Here is a 16246-nt window from a genome sequence, read left to right on the forward strand (position 1 = left end):
GGGCGAAGGATGGAGAGGGAGGACTGGGTGGGAGACTGAGATGCTGATTTCCAGAACCTGGAGTTCAGCTGGAAGAGCATCTCCTCCAACCTCTGTCTTCATTCATTTGCTCATCCATTCATAAACCTTCCGCGATGTGAACCACGTGCCAGGCAACCTTCCTCCTGACAGTGGCCCTGGGAAGGCGGCGCTACACTCATTCTCTGGCTGATGAGGAAACTGAGGCGCAAAGCCCCACAGCCTCTTGCCCAGAACTCCGGCCCCCGGACTTGTGGATGCAGAGGTGGGATGTGAGTCACCCCCAGACTCCAGCCCCAGCCTGGTCAGTCCTCCAGGTTGGCCAGCAGGGCTGTAACTTCCAAGGGGCTGCCTGGACCAAGCACTCCCCACTTCAGTGAGTTCTCTGACCCATGGTGGACTTTCCCTCCACCAGGTTAACTCCAGCTCAACCTTCAGAGTGCAGATGGGACATCACTTCCCTCAGGTCGGCTTCCTTAAACCCCCAAACCAGCAGGTGAGATCAGGTGTCCAGATCTGTATCCTCCAACTTTCTTCCTGGAGCACCAGCATCATTACCCCCTGTGGGGCCAGCCAGGCACAGCCACAGTTGAGGGTTGTCAGACAGAACTGATTTCATTTATTGAACAGACCACTGGAAGAGCTCGGTCCAATGACCTGTCCATGCCCACATCCACTCCCACTGAAATACTGGAGGGTTCTGGAGCTGCTCAGAGGTGAGAGGGCACTTCCTCCCTAACACTACCCACCACACCACCCTGCCTACTTGGCCCAAACTCACCTTCCAAAGGGGGTGAAGGCATGAGCTCCACACGGACCACTCCTGTGACCAGGCTGAAAGGGTGGGGGCATTGGGGTGCAGTATGCACTTGGGAGGATGTATCTGGACATTCACTTAGACTGGGGGACAGGCGGCCTCGGGGTTTCAGGCCCTGAAGACTCCCACAGTTTCAAGGGTCCTTTGGACCTCTGCCTAGTTCTTCCCCAGTGGACATAGCCCTTGCCTTTTTATGTGTTCATTCCTTACTTTATTCTGCTCTGATCCCCACACCACTCTGTGCCGGGCTCTGCCAGGCATTGAAGATGCAATAGCCCTGCCTTGGGGAGATCATGTTGGGGAAGCGTTGGTGGTGGGCCAAGGGCTACCACCCTCCCCACAGCCCAGGTTCCACTTCCCCCCTTCCCACCCTTTCCACCCATGGGCATCTTGCAGGGTGCTTCAGGTAAGGATTAAAGATGGGCAGGAGGAAGGGTTTCCTTATTGAGCAAGGAGGGGCCGCTGGGCCCAAGTTATGTTGATGATAATGACGTTGAGGGAGTGGAGAAGGGTAAGTGATCAGGCAGGAGGGAGGTGGAGGGGAGGGAAATAGAAGGAGGGGGACTTCCCTCAGGCTGGAGGAACCACAGGCTCCACAACTGGCCAGCATTTATGAGTGGAGGTCTGTCCCACTCTGGTCAGGGAGCTGGTCTCTGTGCCAAGGACAGCAGAGGGTAGAGCCTTGGGTGGGGAGAGAGGAGCCCTGACTATAAGAGCTGGTTGCACAACCTCTCACCGCGGGACTCGATGAGTCCTTTTTTCTGGAGGGCCTCAGCTTTCCCATCCGTACAATGAAGTGGCCTCTCCCACTTTTGGTTTGGTTTTGCAACGTCTGCTGGGTACGTCCTCTGGCCCCTGCTCTTGAGAGGAGGAAGGTGACAAAGACCACTCAGAATGATATGGGCTGTGGGAGCACAGCACAGTCAGGGGAGGCTTCTGAGAGGAGGTGTCATCTGCACTGGTCCTTGAAGAATGAGACTCTTCCTAGCTTGTCCTTTGCTCACAAACATGAACAGAGGCCACATGGAGCAGATGTCTCTGTAGAGGTCAAACACCTGCTCCACCTTGAGGGTGTAGGTGAGTGAGGAGTGGTGTGGAGGGAGGCACAATGTTTTCTGCATAGCCACACACACGTGGGCCAGGTCCTCCTTGCCCCAAACCACAAAGATACATGGGGCCTTGACGTGACTCTCCAGGGAAAGATTGGGGAATTGTTTTTGTGTTAAATTGATGCCACTAACATTTATTGAGCACCTACTGTGTACCCTGACAGTAACTGGAAAAGGGCAACGCACAGTAGGTTTCAGTAGGATTAATAATTGTTTTATGAAAAAGGAGACTTCAGCCTGCCTGGACCCCGTGGAGGGAGAGAGGCATGGGCTGCAGGAAGATGATGGGGAGGGTGTTGTGTTAAGGGGATCCTTGGAACTGTGCCTTTCAAGGTGAGGGCTTTGGATAGGCAGAGAGGAGTAGGAGGCCTCCAGGAGAACACAAGACAAAGCGTGGAGGCTGGAATATTTGAGATTGTTCAGCAGCGGTGAGAGGGTGGGGGACAAGAGGGAAGGCTGGAGGTCTTGTCTGGGGTGAGATCACAAAAAGCCTTGGATGGTGGAGTCACACACAAGAGTCTCAGGACAGGACTCAGTTCAGGAGCCACCTCCTCCTGGAAGCCTCTAGGTCACTGCCTTACCTGGGCCCCTGTCCCAGCATGACTATTTTGTTTGTCTAGGACATGCTCCTGTCTGGTTTGCTATTGCTGAAAGCCTGTACCTAAGGAGTGGCCCAAAGTTTTTGATATCCAGAAAGAATCTGTTCCAGCCCTTCTATCTATCCAGTGAGCTCTAGAAGCCCAGGGCCAAGCCTCAGGGGCTGAGGGGATCCTGTCTGTGGCTCCTGTCAGCCTGTGGTTCATTTCTGTGGCCAGGCTGGAGCAAGGGCCTGAGGTACCTCTGGCCCCCAGTTCCAGAGAAACCAGTCAGTAGATCAAAAAGGGAAGCCTGCTGAGCTGCAGTCCAGAGAGAAAATCCACATCAAAAGCCTGATACAAGGGTCCCCTGTGGAACCTCCAGTGACACCTTTGCTTCAGGCCCTGCTCTCGGCCACGTGGGATCCATTTTCAAGAGCTTTGCTCAGGCGAATGCATGTCTGGTGTCTCCAGGGCCTGGTTCACCTCTGGTTCGGACCCAGGAGGGCTCTGAGATCAGGGTAGCAGGCAGAGAGGGAGGGAGGGTAGGGGGTAACCCCTCAGCCCTGCCTCAGCCCTCCGCAGTTCCCCGGCCCCCTGGCTTCAGCTTCTCCAGTGTTCTGCTCACAGTGGACAGGCTGCTTCGGGCTCCTGGGGAAGAGACCAGCACAGGGCTGCCTGAGTAGACAGATTCCGGATCAGAGCAACCCAGAGGGACCAGTGGGGAGAGAGGGGAGTCCCAGGGACAGTTTCAGCTGAATTTAAAGAGGCACGGATGGTCAGAATGGCTCTTCAAGAGGACAGCAGCATGGTGGGAGCAGTTACAGGCAGGACTCGGGGCTGACTGCCTGGTTTCAGTTCTGGCCCCACCACTTCCTAGCTGCCTTACTTAATCTCTCTGTGCCTCAGTTGCCCCATATATAAAGTGGACCTAATTACAGTACCTCCCTCATGTGGCTGTTTTGAGAATGGAACAAATTAATATATGTAAAGTGTTTGGAGCAGGGTCTGGAATGGGGCCTTTTGCTGGGATTAGGCATCCCACCACTGGCAGTAGATGCTGTGGGCGAGGCCCATCTTTGAGAAACTCCTGCCCTAGAATTTTCCAGTGTGTGGAGGTAGGGGAGGAGGAAGATGTTCCATTTCAGTTACCAGCTCTGAGAGTTGGATTCCATCATGGGAGAAGAGAGTGAGAAAACATAAACTGAGACATGGGACCAAGGGTCGGTCCCAGTGTCCATGCCAGGCACAACAGAGAAGCCCTGAGGTCAAACAGGAGCCCCGCTCAGCTTGGAGTGAGAAGGGTTTTGACCAAACACATGGAAGAACTGGCTAACTCTGCTGGCTCCCGGTCACTGGGGACACCCCTTCTGCATGTCCCTCAAGGCTTCTCCCTGGGCCCCCCAGAGCTGCTCAGCCAGAGAGCAGAGGTGGAAGATGGATTCTGGAGTTTTTAAAACTTACCCTCTTTATTGCCATTGGTGCTGGATCTTCCCTCCCCATGGTCTGGCCCCGGGTGGGGGTGAATTCTCAGGCTCCCTGCATGATAAGATCACCCCAAGCCCCCTGGTTACTAAGCCATTCTCAGGTCAAGTCCTGCTTTGGGAAGGGAAGACCTGCCTGTTGTCTCATCTCCATCCCTGCTGCTGTCTTCACTCCACCACATTCCTTTAGGCCTCTCACATGATCTGGGCTGGTTTGGGAGTGGAGATGGGAGAAATGGGCCCTTGAAGGGGAAGATGGCAAACTTTTTGAGGAGGTGAGGGTCGTGAGGAGAACTAGGGATATGGAAAGCCCCCCAGGATTGATGGAGATGGTAGCATGTATGTGGGGAGCTGAGATGAATCGAGGAGCTATACAGGGGTCCTGAGGTCTTAGGGGAGGTAGAGGGTTTTTATGGGGGCTCAGGAATGAAATGCGCTTGTCTGGAGATCTCGGAGGCTTTGTGGGAGTTGGAGGCTCCCTCCGGGGAGATGGGAGTTCTAGGTGCTCTGAGCTGGTTCAGGCACCTCTAGAGCAGGCAACAGGCTGGAGTCTGTTACACCGTAGTCATGGCAATGCCAAACCACACACACATACACACACACACACACACACACACACACACACATAGCAACTAACACACACAGCCAGGCTCAGTCACACACAGGGTCTCAGTTCTGCCCCACAGTGGGCCACAGACTTACACACAATGGGTCTCACACAACAGTCCTTGGAAGAGGGCTCTGCTGGGTGCTGGGGAGAGGACTCACCTATGGTGGGCAGGATGTGGTCCAGGTTGAACCGAGCCTTTAGAAAGGGGTAGGCCAAGATGAGGAACCCTGAGAAGAGAGACACAGAGGGGTTCTGTGATGGGGAAGGGGCCTGGTTAGTGCAGGCTGCATGGGGCTGTGGGTAGGCTGTGAGCCTGAGGGTGGTTTATGAGGGTGATATGGATGGGCATGGGAGGAGCATGAGTGTGCAGGTTGGGACTGTGAGTGCGTAAATGTGAGCCTGTGGGAGTTTAGGGGGGCGGCTCCCCATCACCCAGCCCTAAGAGGGGGCAGGGAGTAGTGCCTCTTTGGAGAAGGGGCTACAGGCTGTGAAAGCCCGGGCTCCCGGCTCCAGCCTTCCCAGGTGCTAAGCATGTTCTCAGCTGGCTGGAAGTGGGCCCAGCTACATCACCACCACCACCACTCCTCTGCCTCAGTCTGCCCCAAGCCTGGGAGCTTCTTAGCATGCTCCTTCCCACCCAGACCTGTGGATGGGTTAGCAGAAGAGTGGACCCTGCCCTGCCCACCTGCATTTCATCCCCAGACCAAATGTCTGTGGCTCTTGGCAGGAGTTTGCAGGTACAGATGCCAAGAACCCACCCTTCTGGTGCTTCTAGCTCTGCTTTTGGCCCAGGGTGGTGGAGTGGGGAAGGACAGTACTCAGCATCAGTGCAGGGATATCAGTGGGACTGGCCCAGATAGAGAGATGGATGGATGCCTGGACAGATAGACAGATGCCCTGCCAAGAAATACCAGGAGAGAAAAAGAAACGCTTTGAGTTGGATCCTCTCTTGGCTCACAGAGTGTCCCACTGAGACCTCTGTCCTCTTTTACCTGCCCCCTGTCAACCCACCCTCAACAGGCTTATGAATTCCACCAAAAACCCAAGAGCCCAGGGCTTGGGACTAGAGGGCCAGAGGGGAGCAGCCAGAGAGGAGCATGACGACCAGCTCCCTTCTCCCAGTCTCCCTACCCCAGGCAGAAGGAAGCTTACTCCAACCCTCCCCTGCCTCCCTGTGCCCCCGACGGCTGCTTTGCTCACATCTCTTTAGCTTCTATGGTCCCCAACCAATTCCTAGTAAACCAACCCTTGCCTCCATTTCTCATTCACTTGACTATGCCCCCCCCCGCTCCCCCTCCAAGCCCAGCACCTGCTCACCCAGACTGGCAGCGCCAATAAAGATGCCACCCACGGCGGCTGCAGCTTTGGACACGGACACACCGATGATGATGCTGCCAGCCACCAGGCCGAGGGCCACACAGGCTAGCTGCAGGCAGCGGAAGTCTCTGCTGCTGATGGGGATGTCCATGCAGGCCTACCCAGGGTACCGTCTGCTGCCAGAGGGGCCTGTCCCCAGGAGAGCCCTGGAGGTCTCCGTCCTCTTGGATGTATCTTTGCTGGAGCTCCACCTTCAGAGTGGGAGTTTCTGGTCAGGAAGAGTCGAGGCTAGTAACCCTATCCCACAGCTCTCCCAGGGGCCCCCAGCCACACCTTGACCTAGGATCCCTGCCAGGTCACCCCAGACTACTCTTCCTCCCCGGAAGGCCCCTGAATGTGGAGGCCACTCTTGGGACTCCTGCCTGGCCACATCCTGCCTTGGCTGCCAGAGTTCTGGAGAGCCGGGCCTGCTGTACAGGGTTCTATCCTGTTAGCTTCCTCTTGGGAGAGCTTAGCCTGAGCTCTCCTGCTCAGGATATCCTGCCCTAGCTCCCTGGAACCTGCTTGGCTGCCCCTGGGCCTTGGCCTATTAAAGTTTGGCCTATTAAAGTTTAAAGCAGTGGGGGAGGTTGGTCCAGGGGACACGGGTGTCTCGGAGAAGCGGACAGCAGGGAGGTCCTGAGTTATTCATGAGACTGCAACACGAGCTGCCACCTGTCCCAGATGCCCACGAGGGCACGCAGCCCGGGTTCCACTGCTGGAGGGGGCAGGGTGGACTGGTGGCTTCATGTGGGGTTTAGCGGCCAGGGACGCGAGGAGACTCTCCGGCTACATGCTTAGGGCCCACCCTGCTGTCTTCGGCCATTTGGCACACGAGACCTCTGCTCGGGGACTCGGAGACAGGCACAAGCATGAGACACAGGGGGCCTACAGGAGGCTCAGAGGCCAGAACAGTGACTGGGACAGGAGGAGAAAAAGAGGTTCACGCTTGCCCCCTTGCTCCTCCCCCCCAGCCTGTCAACCTCTGGTCTCCTAAGGGGAGCAGGGCTGAGGGGTCCTGATTGGAGGCTGATCTCAGGGGACCTCCTTCTCCTCAAGTAGGTTTGGTACCCACACCCCTTTTAGTTGCCAGTGGGCTGGGAGGGATCCCTGGTAGGGGGCTGAGAGGGAAGAGCAGGGGTGGGGAGGCATGAGATAGGAGGAAGATAAATATGGGGAGAGGATTGGCAGGGGTGGAGTGTCAGCAGCCGGGGTCAGGAGATAGGGACATGGCTGGCACCTCTTGACCTCCTCTGCCCGGCCTATCTGACCTACTTGCAGTACCCACCAGTTAGAGGCTGGGCATTTGTAGCCCTATCCCACCCCAGACACAGCCCTCGCCACTGACTGCAGTCTCTGGGCCTTTGTGGATAAGGACCTCCCCGATCCCAGAATCGGGGCCTGCTCCTATGCCTGCACCTAGGCACCTGGGCACTGTTTCCAGGGTCCCATCACTGGCCCCACTGGCCTCTCTTTGTGTGCCTCTGTCTCCCTGATGATGTCTGCCACCCAGCATAGCCAGGCCAAGGTCCTCCACCTCCATAGCTACCTCCTGCCCCTCCCTCTTCCCCTTCTCTGCTGCTGCCTTCTGCTGAATGTCTGCTTAGCTGTCTGGAGAGCGCCTCCTTCCTGCAGGACCCTGCTTGGCCAGCCCATGCTCTGTGGAGCTGTTCCTGACCATGCCTGAGGCGGGGGGGGGGGGGGGGGGGGGGTTGCTGCCTACCGCTGCTCCTGTGTCCCCCATGCTGAAGTGCCCACCATCTGACCTCATCCTGTCTCCTCTGTGGACTGTGAGCCCCTCAAGGGCAGACTCAGAGTGAGCTCCACAGAATGCCATGGCTAGAAGGGACTAGGGTGAGGCTTCTGAACAAAAGGTAGAGTTCAGGGAGGGCTTAGACCTGCACGACCACCTCAGGTCCTCAAAGAGGAAGGCTACAGGCACCCTGGGACCTCTGCCTCTAACAAGGGGCTTTTCTTGGGTGGGGGTGGGGGCCTGAGAAGGCCAGGGTCACCTGACTGAGCTTCAGCTGAGGGAAGGCACTGCCAGGAGGCTGGAGAGAAGCCTGAGGCAAAGACAGGTGTGAACTCAAAGGTACATAGAGAGGAGGGGTGACTGCAGAGCACCAGGGGGCCCCAGGCTGTGTCCCTGGGTCCCAGAAGAGGAAGCCCCCGGATGTGGGCATTCCCCAGTTACAGCGGCTGCTGCCAACGTTCTCTGTGCTTCTCTCCAGGATGAGGTCTGATTATTCCTCTAATTAGGCATCAAATGACAGCCCATGTCTCTGTCACACATAATTGACCCCCCCACTTACTAGTTTTAGAAGGAGCTGTCAAAATAATTGTTTATGAAAATGTGTTCTGAGATTTTGAGCTTTGGGAATCTCAGAGCCCTCACCCCCGTTAAGTGTTTGCATAACTCAGGCTGGGCAGGGTGTAAAGCCAAGGGTGGCTCCCACGCCGTCAGCGAGATGGCCACCTCACACTGTGGGTTTTGGGCCAGCCACTCCACCGCCTGAACCTCACTTTGCCCATCTGGTGAAGGGGGGTGGGGATGGCAGAGGCTGGAGTCAGGAGGGCCTGGACATTGTGAGTTTCAGCTTCCAGAAGAATACTCTGACCTCTAAAAACTGGAGACCAAAGCTAAATTAGAGGGTTTGGGGTTTTTGTTTTTGTTTTTGTTTTTTTGACATTGTAAATTCCTCAGGGCACAAAGTCAGAGGAGGAAATACGGAGGAGAGACACATGAAGCCATTATCAGTTACAAGATCACAGAACTACAAATCCATGCAAGCTCCTTTATAGAACAGATGGGGAGACTGAGGCATGGGGAAAGGAAGGGTTGCCCCAGAGACCTTGACAGAACCTGTGTCCAGATTCCCGGCTCAGCTCAGAAGTACTCTAGCATTTCTTTGTCTCTGAATTTCTAAATTGTCTTATTTGAGGTGGGAGGAATTGGCAACCCCACCATCAGAGGGAGGCACTGTGTTCAGTCAAGGCCTCCATTTTTTCCATCACGACAGGGGAGTGTCATTAAAGGCTTCTTAAAACCTTTGGATGCCCATTCATCCATTGGTTATCTTAAAACCTTTGTGACGCCCACTCTTCCATTGATTAGAAATATAGAGAGGAAGGCTTGCCAATTCTTTCCTTAATATAGGCTGTTTCATCTGTGAAAAAGAAAATACAAGCCTGTCCTTGGGTGATGTGTTTCCTACAATAGGTAAGGAGATGGAGGTCCAAGTCACTAGAGACTGATCACCCCACCTATTCCCCACCCTGTGAGCATCAGAGCCCTCCTCGCTGAAGTCTGGGTCTCCCAGGCCTCTGGACTCGGGGGCTGTATAGGCAATGGGTCATCTCTGTCTCTGGGCAAGGCTGGGGTTGGAGTGCCTGCCTCTGCTCCTTCTTTCCCAGAGGTGCCAAGTCCAAGGCTGGCCTGGGGTGGGGAGGAAGAGTGGGTGGAAGGCCTCAGTGTGGTTTAGTTCTGTTTATTTTCCTTGAGAGGTGAGGACCCTGGAAAAGAGCGTGATTAATGCACCGATCCCCTGGGGGACGGGCAGCTTTCCCAGACTGTTCAGAAGCTAAACTCCGGGGAAGTGGCTTCCAAGGCAACTGCTACCATGGCAACAAGAGTGCCAGCCGTGGGGGGACCTTGCTCCTCGCTCCCCTCCAGACCTAAGCAGCTGGAGCAGTTGGCACGGGACCAGGGCACTGCTGTTCGTGGAACAGGGGCTTTGGGCCAGGAGGGAGGAGGGTGCCCCAGAGCTCAGGCAGGTGGACACCCACAGGGAGAAACACTTGGCCCCTATGCCCAGGGCCCAAACTAGGGGTCAGATAGGAGTCTTGCTAACTAGATTTGAGGCAGGAGACCTGAGGTCTAGGACATGCCGGCTGGCTGGGACCATCTTTCTCCTAAGGCCCAGTCCAAGTCTGAGCCCTAGAGCTAGGGGACTGGCCATCCAGTTAAAGGCCTCAGAGCCCCCCTGTGTGTCTGCCATGCGTCTCTGCCCAGCAGAGCCAGGTACGTGGCCTGGGCCTCAGAAAGGGCAGGGACTTCCCAAGGCCACCCAGTGAACAGTAGCAGAAGGACTAGAACATAGGACCCCCGAAATCCCCAAACTCAGACTCTGCTCTGGGCACCACAGCAGCCCCTTGGGGACAGGGACCCCAGCCCCGAGGGGCAGAGCAGCCTGTCAGTAGGAGGACCCCACAAAGGGCTAGAAGCCAGACCCACCTGGAAAGCCCAGATCCGTCTCCACCCACACAAGCCAAGGAAAGGGGGAAAGCTCATCTCCATCACTGGCACCGAGTGGAATAATTCTGCCTTAGGAGATGGCAATAAAAACAACTACAACTATCACAGCCAACCTATACTGCGTACTTGCTGTGTGTGCCTGGAACTGCTCTAACACTTTGTTAATCAATCCACAATTTCACAACAGCACCAAGAGGTAAGCAGCACCAATTTTTGGTTGAAGAAACTGCCGCCCAGGGCAGGAACTTGCCCAGGGCACAAAGCTAGTTAAGTAGCAGGGCTGGGACTTGAACCCCTGCAGTGCAGCTCTGGATCTCAAGTCTCTCTTGGGAGAATTCCATCTCTGTCTTCCTACCTATACAGCAAAGTAATTTTTTCCTTTCTCTGCTCAGTTCTAAGTCGGGTAACATAATGGTACTTTACCTCATATGAAAATTAAATGAGATAATGCCTAGAACATTCTCTGCAAGCAGCTGCTCCTTAGTAAGCACACAATAATGCCAGCAAAACCAAAGTAGGCACTGTAGCACTTAAAAGCAGAGCCGTGAAGGAGGAGAGGGGCCTTGCCGGTTGGACTGGGGTGGGGAGGCAGGCTTGTAGAGGGCACAGCACAGCCTGAGCAAAGGCTTGGAGGCACGAGAGCCGGCTGGAGCTACATGCAGCTTGGAGTCAGGGGCGCTTGGTCCAGGAAGCCCCTGGAAGTCCCATCCCAGCTGGCCAACCCGAAGGACTGACTGCGCTGGTGCCGGAGTTGGACAAAACTCATATCATGGCTCTAAGCCCCCAGGGACTGGGAGACTTTGGGCCCAAAGGCTCCGATTCTGCAGGCCTGTTTCTCTAGCCCATCTCACTTCAGGTAGAAGACAGGATGTGAGGGTGGTAACAGTTACTGGGAAGGGAAGACAGTCAACAGCAAGTACGTCAGCATCAACACGGAAGCACCCACACTGCAGGAGAGCCCCTGGAATGAGGAGCTCCCGATCCCATCACCCCTCTCTGCTCTCCATGGGGAGAAAATCTGCCAGCAGCACCTTGTGCACTGCCCTGACCCCTCGGACCTCCCCCTTGCCACCCCCTTCCCACCCCTGCCCTCTCCAGTGTGGCTCTGAGGATGACATGGGACGAAGCACAGGAAAGCCCTTTTGCACAATGGACACAAGAGCCATGGCTGTGAGGTGCCAGTTTTCTTTGTTCCAAGTCTGGCACAGTCCGGGGCACACAACACCCCCACAACAGATCCTTGAGAAAGGCTTAGTGCTGCTCCAGACAGATGGGAGCTTTGTTCCTGCCTGGGTGGGGTAGCTGGCCTGGGCACAGAGCACATCTAATAAAATACTTTTTGAAGACGGCTTGTGTAATGGTTCCTGATAGGCACCTCTTCCGTCTGATGAGACCCTAGGGGGCAAAGACTGCTTCTCACTCATCTCTGGGTCCAGGCACAGAACAGGAGATTGACAAATGCTGATGAACTTCATTTCTTCGTGTAAAAAGGAAGAGCAATGATATCTCCTTCACCTGTGTCGCGGGTCCAATGAGGGGCTAGATTGAGAGGTCCCAGATTGAGAGGTCCCACCAGGCGCACCTTCTCGGCACAGGGCTGGACTCGGCCCCTCTCCAGGAGGCCTGTCTCCTCAGGTTTACAGGGGCAGAAAGGACCATCAAGAAGGCCACAGCTAAAATTTAAAACAGTTTTATTAAAACAAGCACATTGTATAATAGCATTGTCGTTTGGTGTAAATGTCTTGTCTGACTTGTACAAATTGATTTTCTCTAGGTAGCTGAGCAGCCCAGCTTATCTGACGCCGGATGTGCCTTCACTCTCCGGCAGCAGGCACCCGCGCCGCCTCCGATCTGGTGCCACGTCAGGCGCACGGCTCCTTCTAACTGCCCTGGACTGATGCTGCCCTCCAGCAGACACAGCCTCCAAGTCACGCATCATCTCAACAGCTTAAAACCAGTTAGAATAATAGGAAACAGCTGATTAAAACCTTTCACATGCATGGACATTTGAGGAAGAGCGAGCCATTACGTGCTCTGGAAAATCCACGGGCTCGCAGTGGGAGTTGAAAGTCCCATCTTTGCTGGAAGTGCATGGTTAAAAAAAAAACATTTTTTTTTAATGAAATAATACGGACTTCAGCAGCAATCCCAAACAAGGAAGGGGATGATAAATGAGGGACACGTTTTGGTCCCGGCAAAGAAAGATTATGTGCTTCTCCAGCGCTACAGACTGGAAGACTGATCTGGCCTCCTGAACACAGAAGGCTCCCTGCCCTCTCCTGAAGTGAGGGGATGGCTTTGTTCAGCCAGGGGAGGACATCCGGAGGACAGAGGAAGGTGGAAGGACCAGCGGGGCGTGGGGGGGGGGGGGGTGACAGTGCAAAGAGAAGAGAGAGCCTCTGTCAACTGCTGCTTCTCAAGGCTGGCTCCCTGAAGGCTGCAGCCCCAGCCGCCACTGCCGCCTGCTGCCCAGGAGAGCAGGCTGCATCCCGGATCCGCAGGCGGGTGAGCAGGTGGGCAAGAGCCCAGCAGAGATGTCCCTGCCGCAGGCGATTATGCAAAGTGACAAGTGATTGCTTTCCTTTTCAAAGACAACCCCTTTGGAAAGAGCTTTTTCCTTGAGGACTCTGGGGAAATGGGGGGTTGGGTGGCCTGGACGGAGCCACAGAGCAGCTCGCTCTACTTGCTCTGCAGACTTTGGCCAAGCCCGGGCAGGCTGAGGTCCTGGAGGTTGTGGCTGGAGTGGGTCAGAGTGTGGTGGGAGTTGGACACAGTTCCAGGTCATCACTGCGGCCTGCCTGGGCCAGGGCCCTCCGCCGTGCCAGGCGTGACTTGCATGGAGGAGAAAGCCTCACCGAGCACAAGCCCTCAGCCAGGGACTCCTCTGCCAGCTCGTCTTCCTCGCGCTGAGAAAGCTGGCGGTTAAGGGCGATGGCCTCAGCCGCGAAGAGTGTCAGGTCCATCGTGCTGCTATTTCTAGAGGGGCGGGCAGCACAGAGCAGAGGGAAGAGGGGCTTAGCGCCCTGGCTGGCTGCCTCCCAGACCCCCGGCAGCTTTTTCTGGGTGGCTTCCCCCAGAAGTCATTCTTGCCCGGGTTCAGAATCTGATTTCACTGAGGCTGGAATGGCTTTGAGCCTCAACTACAGTCCTAAGACTTCAGAGTTGGGACAAATGCCCCCTTCTATTCAGAACACCCTCCTCTGAGCTCTCATGCTCCACACCCAGCTCTCCCAGAGGAAAGGCGCGGCACACGAAGTGCGCACCCATATATCCCCTCTCCCCTGTCAGGGCATAGAGCGCCAAGAGCAGGGGCTGTGCCTTTATGTCTGTGTCCCCAGGGCTCAGCTCAGGGCTAGCCTACAGCAGGCACTGTGGGTCTACCAAATACATCCTCTAAGGTGGACCAGAGGTTTGGAGCCTCAAGGCCCCTGGACACAGCTCTAGAGAATCAGCTAGGAACCAAGCTGGGCAGTAGCATTCTGGCTCACATGAATGGAGACTACAGTGGTGTAAGACCTCCCTGTGTGACTCCCAGAAACTGGTCATGAGGTTGGTTCCTGGAGGGGTCCCCACAACGTGGTAGCCCTGGTCCTTTGGGAATAGGGCAGTGCTCACTAGGAACATGACCTAGTGTTAAAAGGACTAGAGTCCAACAGATCCGGGTTCAAAGTCCAACTCCCAAGGCTACTGTGTGGCCCTGAGTAAGTTACCATAATCTCTCTGCTCTCAGTTTTCTCATCCACAATATGGGGATAATAGGTAAACCTCTCTTTTAAATTTATCCTACAGATTATGAATAGCATCTCTGCACAGCTCTTAGCAGCATATCTGGCACGTAGTATGTATTTGCTTTCCAGTGGCCATTCCTATTGTGCCTAGTGGTGACAGGACAACCTGTCCCAGCACTTTACCGCACCTCCAACCTGCTACTACAACCAGAGCAGCAGTAGGAAACCCTGGGGTGAATAACCCACAGAGAAGGTCTTTGGACTGTAAATGGTGATTTCTAGTTAGGATGTGAGTGGATATGGAAACAGGTTTTTCTCCTGCAGAGAGTCCTTGAAGGAGCTGCAGGGCAGAGGAGGCCATCAGGTGGCAGAAGAGAAGAGGGGAAAGAGGAAGAGACATGCAGAGTAGGCAGACTGGGGAACCCCTCCAGGAGGAGGACACCTGAGCCTAGAGATGGGCTCCCTGTCCCCACCTCCATCCCAATGTGGCTGAAAGTTTGAGGGACAGTCAAAGCCAAAGAAGGGGCATCGGGCATTTACCTCTGGAGGATTCGCGGCGTGGGGAGTCCCCTTTCTGGAGCTTGCTAGAATGGGAAGGACAGACGCGGGGGTAAGCACTGTTCCCTCCCTCAAGAGCTGCCCCTGCCCACCCCAGCACAGGGTGGGTACATTACTAGAGGCTCCTGGCCCAGCACAGAGACTTGGTCGAGCTTGCCTGTGGGGTCAGACCTTCCAAGGAGAGAGCAAGAAAGGCCCAGCTTGAACCCAGCTGCCTCTGCATGGAGAGCCACTCCCTGTGCCTGGCAGAGTCCTAACCTTCCTCCAAGACCCAGCCTGAGGGTCGCTTCCCCTGTGAAGGAAGCATTTATACTCCCACCCATGCCACCTCCCTCCCCCTGTCCCAAGCAGAGGCTGGACCCTTGTCCTTTTGATAAGCATTCGTTACACTATCACATCATTTATTCCTGTCTCCTTCTTCCCACTAGAACATGAAGACAGGGATTGGGTCTTGCTCATCCCAGGATTGCAGAGTCCGGCATGGGGCAGGTGCTCAGTAAAGACAGCAACTCTTGGGTGGCTGGGAATTAGCCATTCAGAGATTCTTGGATTGGGTACCCCTGTAACATGGGGCTGGCAATGTTTGCTCCCTCCCATTGGCAGGGCCACCGAGGTTGGGTAGGGCCTGGCAGACCAATGACACAGTGAATCACAGGAGGTGTAGCAGACCCCTTAGAGGGGCAGATGTCAGGTACCATGACTAACTGAGGAGGACGGTTAAAAATGTCTCCTGGTAGGGGCGCCTGGGTGGCTCAGTTGGTTAAGCGGCTGACTTCAGCTCAGGTCATGATCTCATAGTTTTGTGAGTTCCAGCCCTGCATCGGGCTGTCTGCTGATGGCACAGAGCCCACTGCAGATCCTCTCTGTCTCCCTCTCTCTCTGCCCCTTCCCTGCTCTCGTTCTCTAAAATATAAACAAACATTAAAAAAAATATTTTCTAGTAAGGACTTGGATCTTTAGTTTGGGGAAACCACCACCGTTGCCTTTTAGGCAAGCTGCACTCCAGGACCACATGGAGAACCTATGTGCCCCCAGTGCATCCTCACTGCAAGCAGGGCACCAAGGCCCTGCTTCTGGGCATTCCCAGCTAATGATATGTCTGTATAAGGGGAGGGTACCACAGACCCCAAATGCCAATACCAGACTGTGTGCCTCTGCCAATGGTAGGATGCATGAGCCAAATCCCCCAGAGGCCTCTGTCCATTCCTGAGAGGCATGGGTCAGTTAGGAGCTTCATCTGAGGCCAAGATTAGAGCCAAGTCTATGACCAGTACGTGGCTCCTTCAGTGGCAGTTCACTCCATATGCGCAGGGACTGAAGCTGCCGTATAGTCTCCCTCCAGCTGAAGTCAGACACCTGGGCGGCTGTCCAGTACTTGCTCCTATAAAAGCTTCCTCATGGCCACACTCCAGGCCCGAGGAGGTGGATGGCCACCCTGCCCTGGGTTACTCACCCCCTGCACCCAGGGGTGCTGCAGAACTTGGGCGGCACTCAGTCTCTGCTTTGCATCTCGAACCAGGAGCTTGGAGATGAGGTCTTTGGCCTCGCTGGAGATGTGTGCCCAGTCCTTGTCAGGAAACTCATACTTGCCTTCCTGGATGCTCTCAAACAGCTTGTTCTAGGTAAAGAAGATTCCTCCTGAGGCCACACTACCAGGGAATAAGCAGGATGTGGCTGCCATTGATTTGGTCACCCCAGGTCCCATTGACCTCAGCTGAAGCTGCAGCTCAGGGCTT

At 55.2% G+C, this 16246-nt stretch overlaps 2 protein-coding genes across 9 annotated transcripts in view; both read right to left on the reverse strand.

The window, feature by feature from the left end:
• Positions 1-1223: 1223 nt before the first annotated feature.
• Positions 1224-6098, reverse strand: KNCN (kinocilin). 2 transcript variants are annotated; one of them, XM_043574880.1, is made up of 4 exons: positions 5931-6098; positions 4772-4840; positions 3984-4058; positions 1224-3170 (listed from the first exon to the last, which is right to left on the reverse strand). In XM_043574880.1, exons 1-4 carry the CDS (start codon positions 6079-6081, stop codon positions 3091-3093), a joined length of 375 nt encoding a protein of 124 aa, XP_043430815.1. In that variant the 5' UTR covers positions 6082-6098; the 3' UTR covers positions 1224-3090. The 2 variants fall into 2 exon arrangements, with proteins under 2 accessions (XP_043430815.1, XP_043430816.1); XM_043574881.1 differs by lacking the exon at positions 4772-4840.
• A 5800-nt stretch (positions 6099-11898) lies between these two features.
• The window catches only part of MKNK1 (MAPK interacting serine/threonine kinase 1), a 41106-nt gene continuing 36758 nt past the window's right edge, over positions 11899-16246 (reverse strand). For 6 of the 7 annotated variants that reach the window (XM_043574873.1, XM_043574872.1, XM_043574875.1 and 3 more), the window contains 3 exons: positions 15964-16128; positions 14493-14536; positions 11899-13200 (listed from right to left, as the gene is read on the reverse strand). In XM_043574873.1, the coding sequence (XP_043430808.1) occupies positions 12972-13200; positions 14493-14536; positions 15964-16128 (438 nt within the window). In that variant the 3' untranslated portion in view covers positions 11899-12971. The remainder of the gene's footprint in view (positions 13201-14492; positions 14537-15963; positions 16129-16246) is intronic. The other variant, XM_043574878.1, reaches the window with a different exon arrangement.

Source organism: Prionailurus bengalensis, chromosome C1 (genome assembly GCF_016509475.1).
Source record: "Prionailurus bengalensis isolate Pbe53 chromosome C1, Fcat_Pben_1.1_paternal_pri, whole genome shotgun sequence".
Classification (NCBI taxonomy): Eukaryota; Metazoa; Chordata; class Mammalia; order Carnivora; family Felidae; genus Prionailurus; species Prionailurus bengalensis.

Coding starts and splice junctions, on each gene's coding strand:
- KNCN (XM_043574880.1), bottom strand. CDS start 6,081: ATGGACATCCCCATCAGCAGCAGAGACTTCCGCTGCCTGCAGCTAGCC. Junction 4,841..5,930: donor TATTGGCGCTGCCAGTCTGG/GTGAGCAGGTGC, acceptor CTCTCTTCTCAG/GGTTCCTCATCTTGGCCTAC. Junction 4,059..4,771: donor CCACATCCTGCCCACCATAG/GTGAGTCCTCTC, acceptor CTTATCATGCAG/GGAGCCTGAGAATTCACCCC.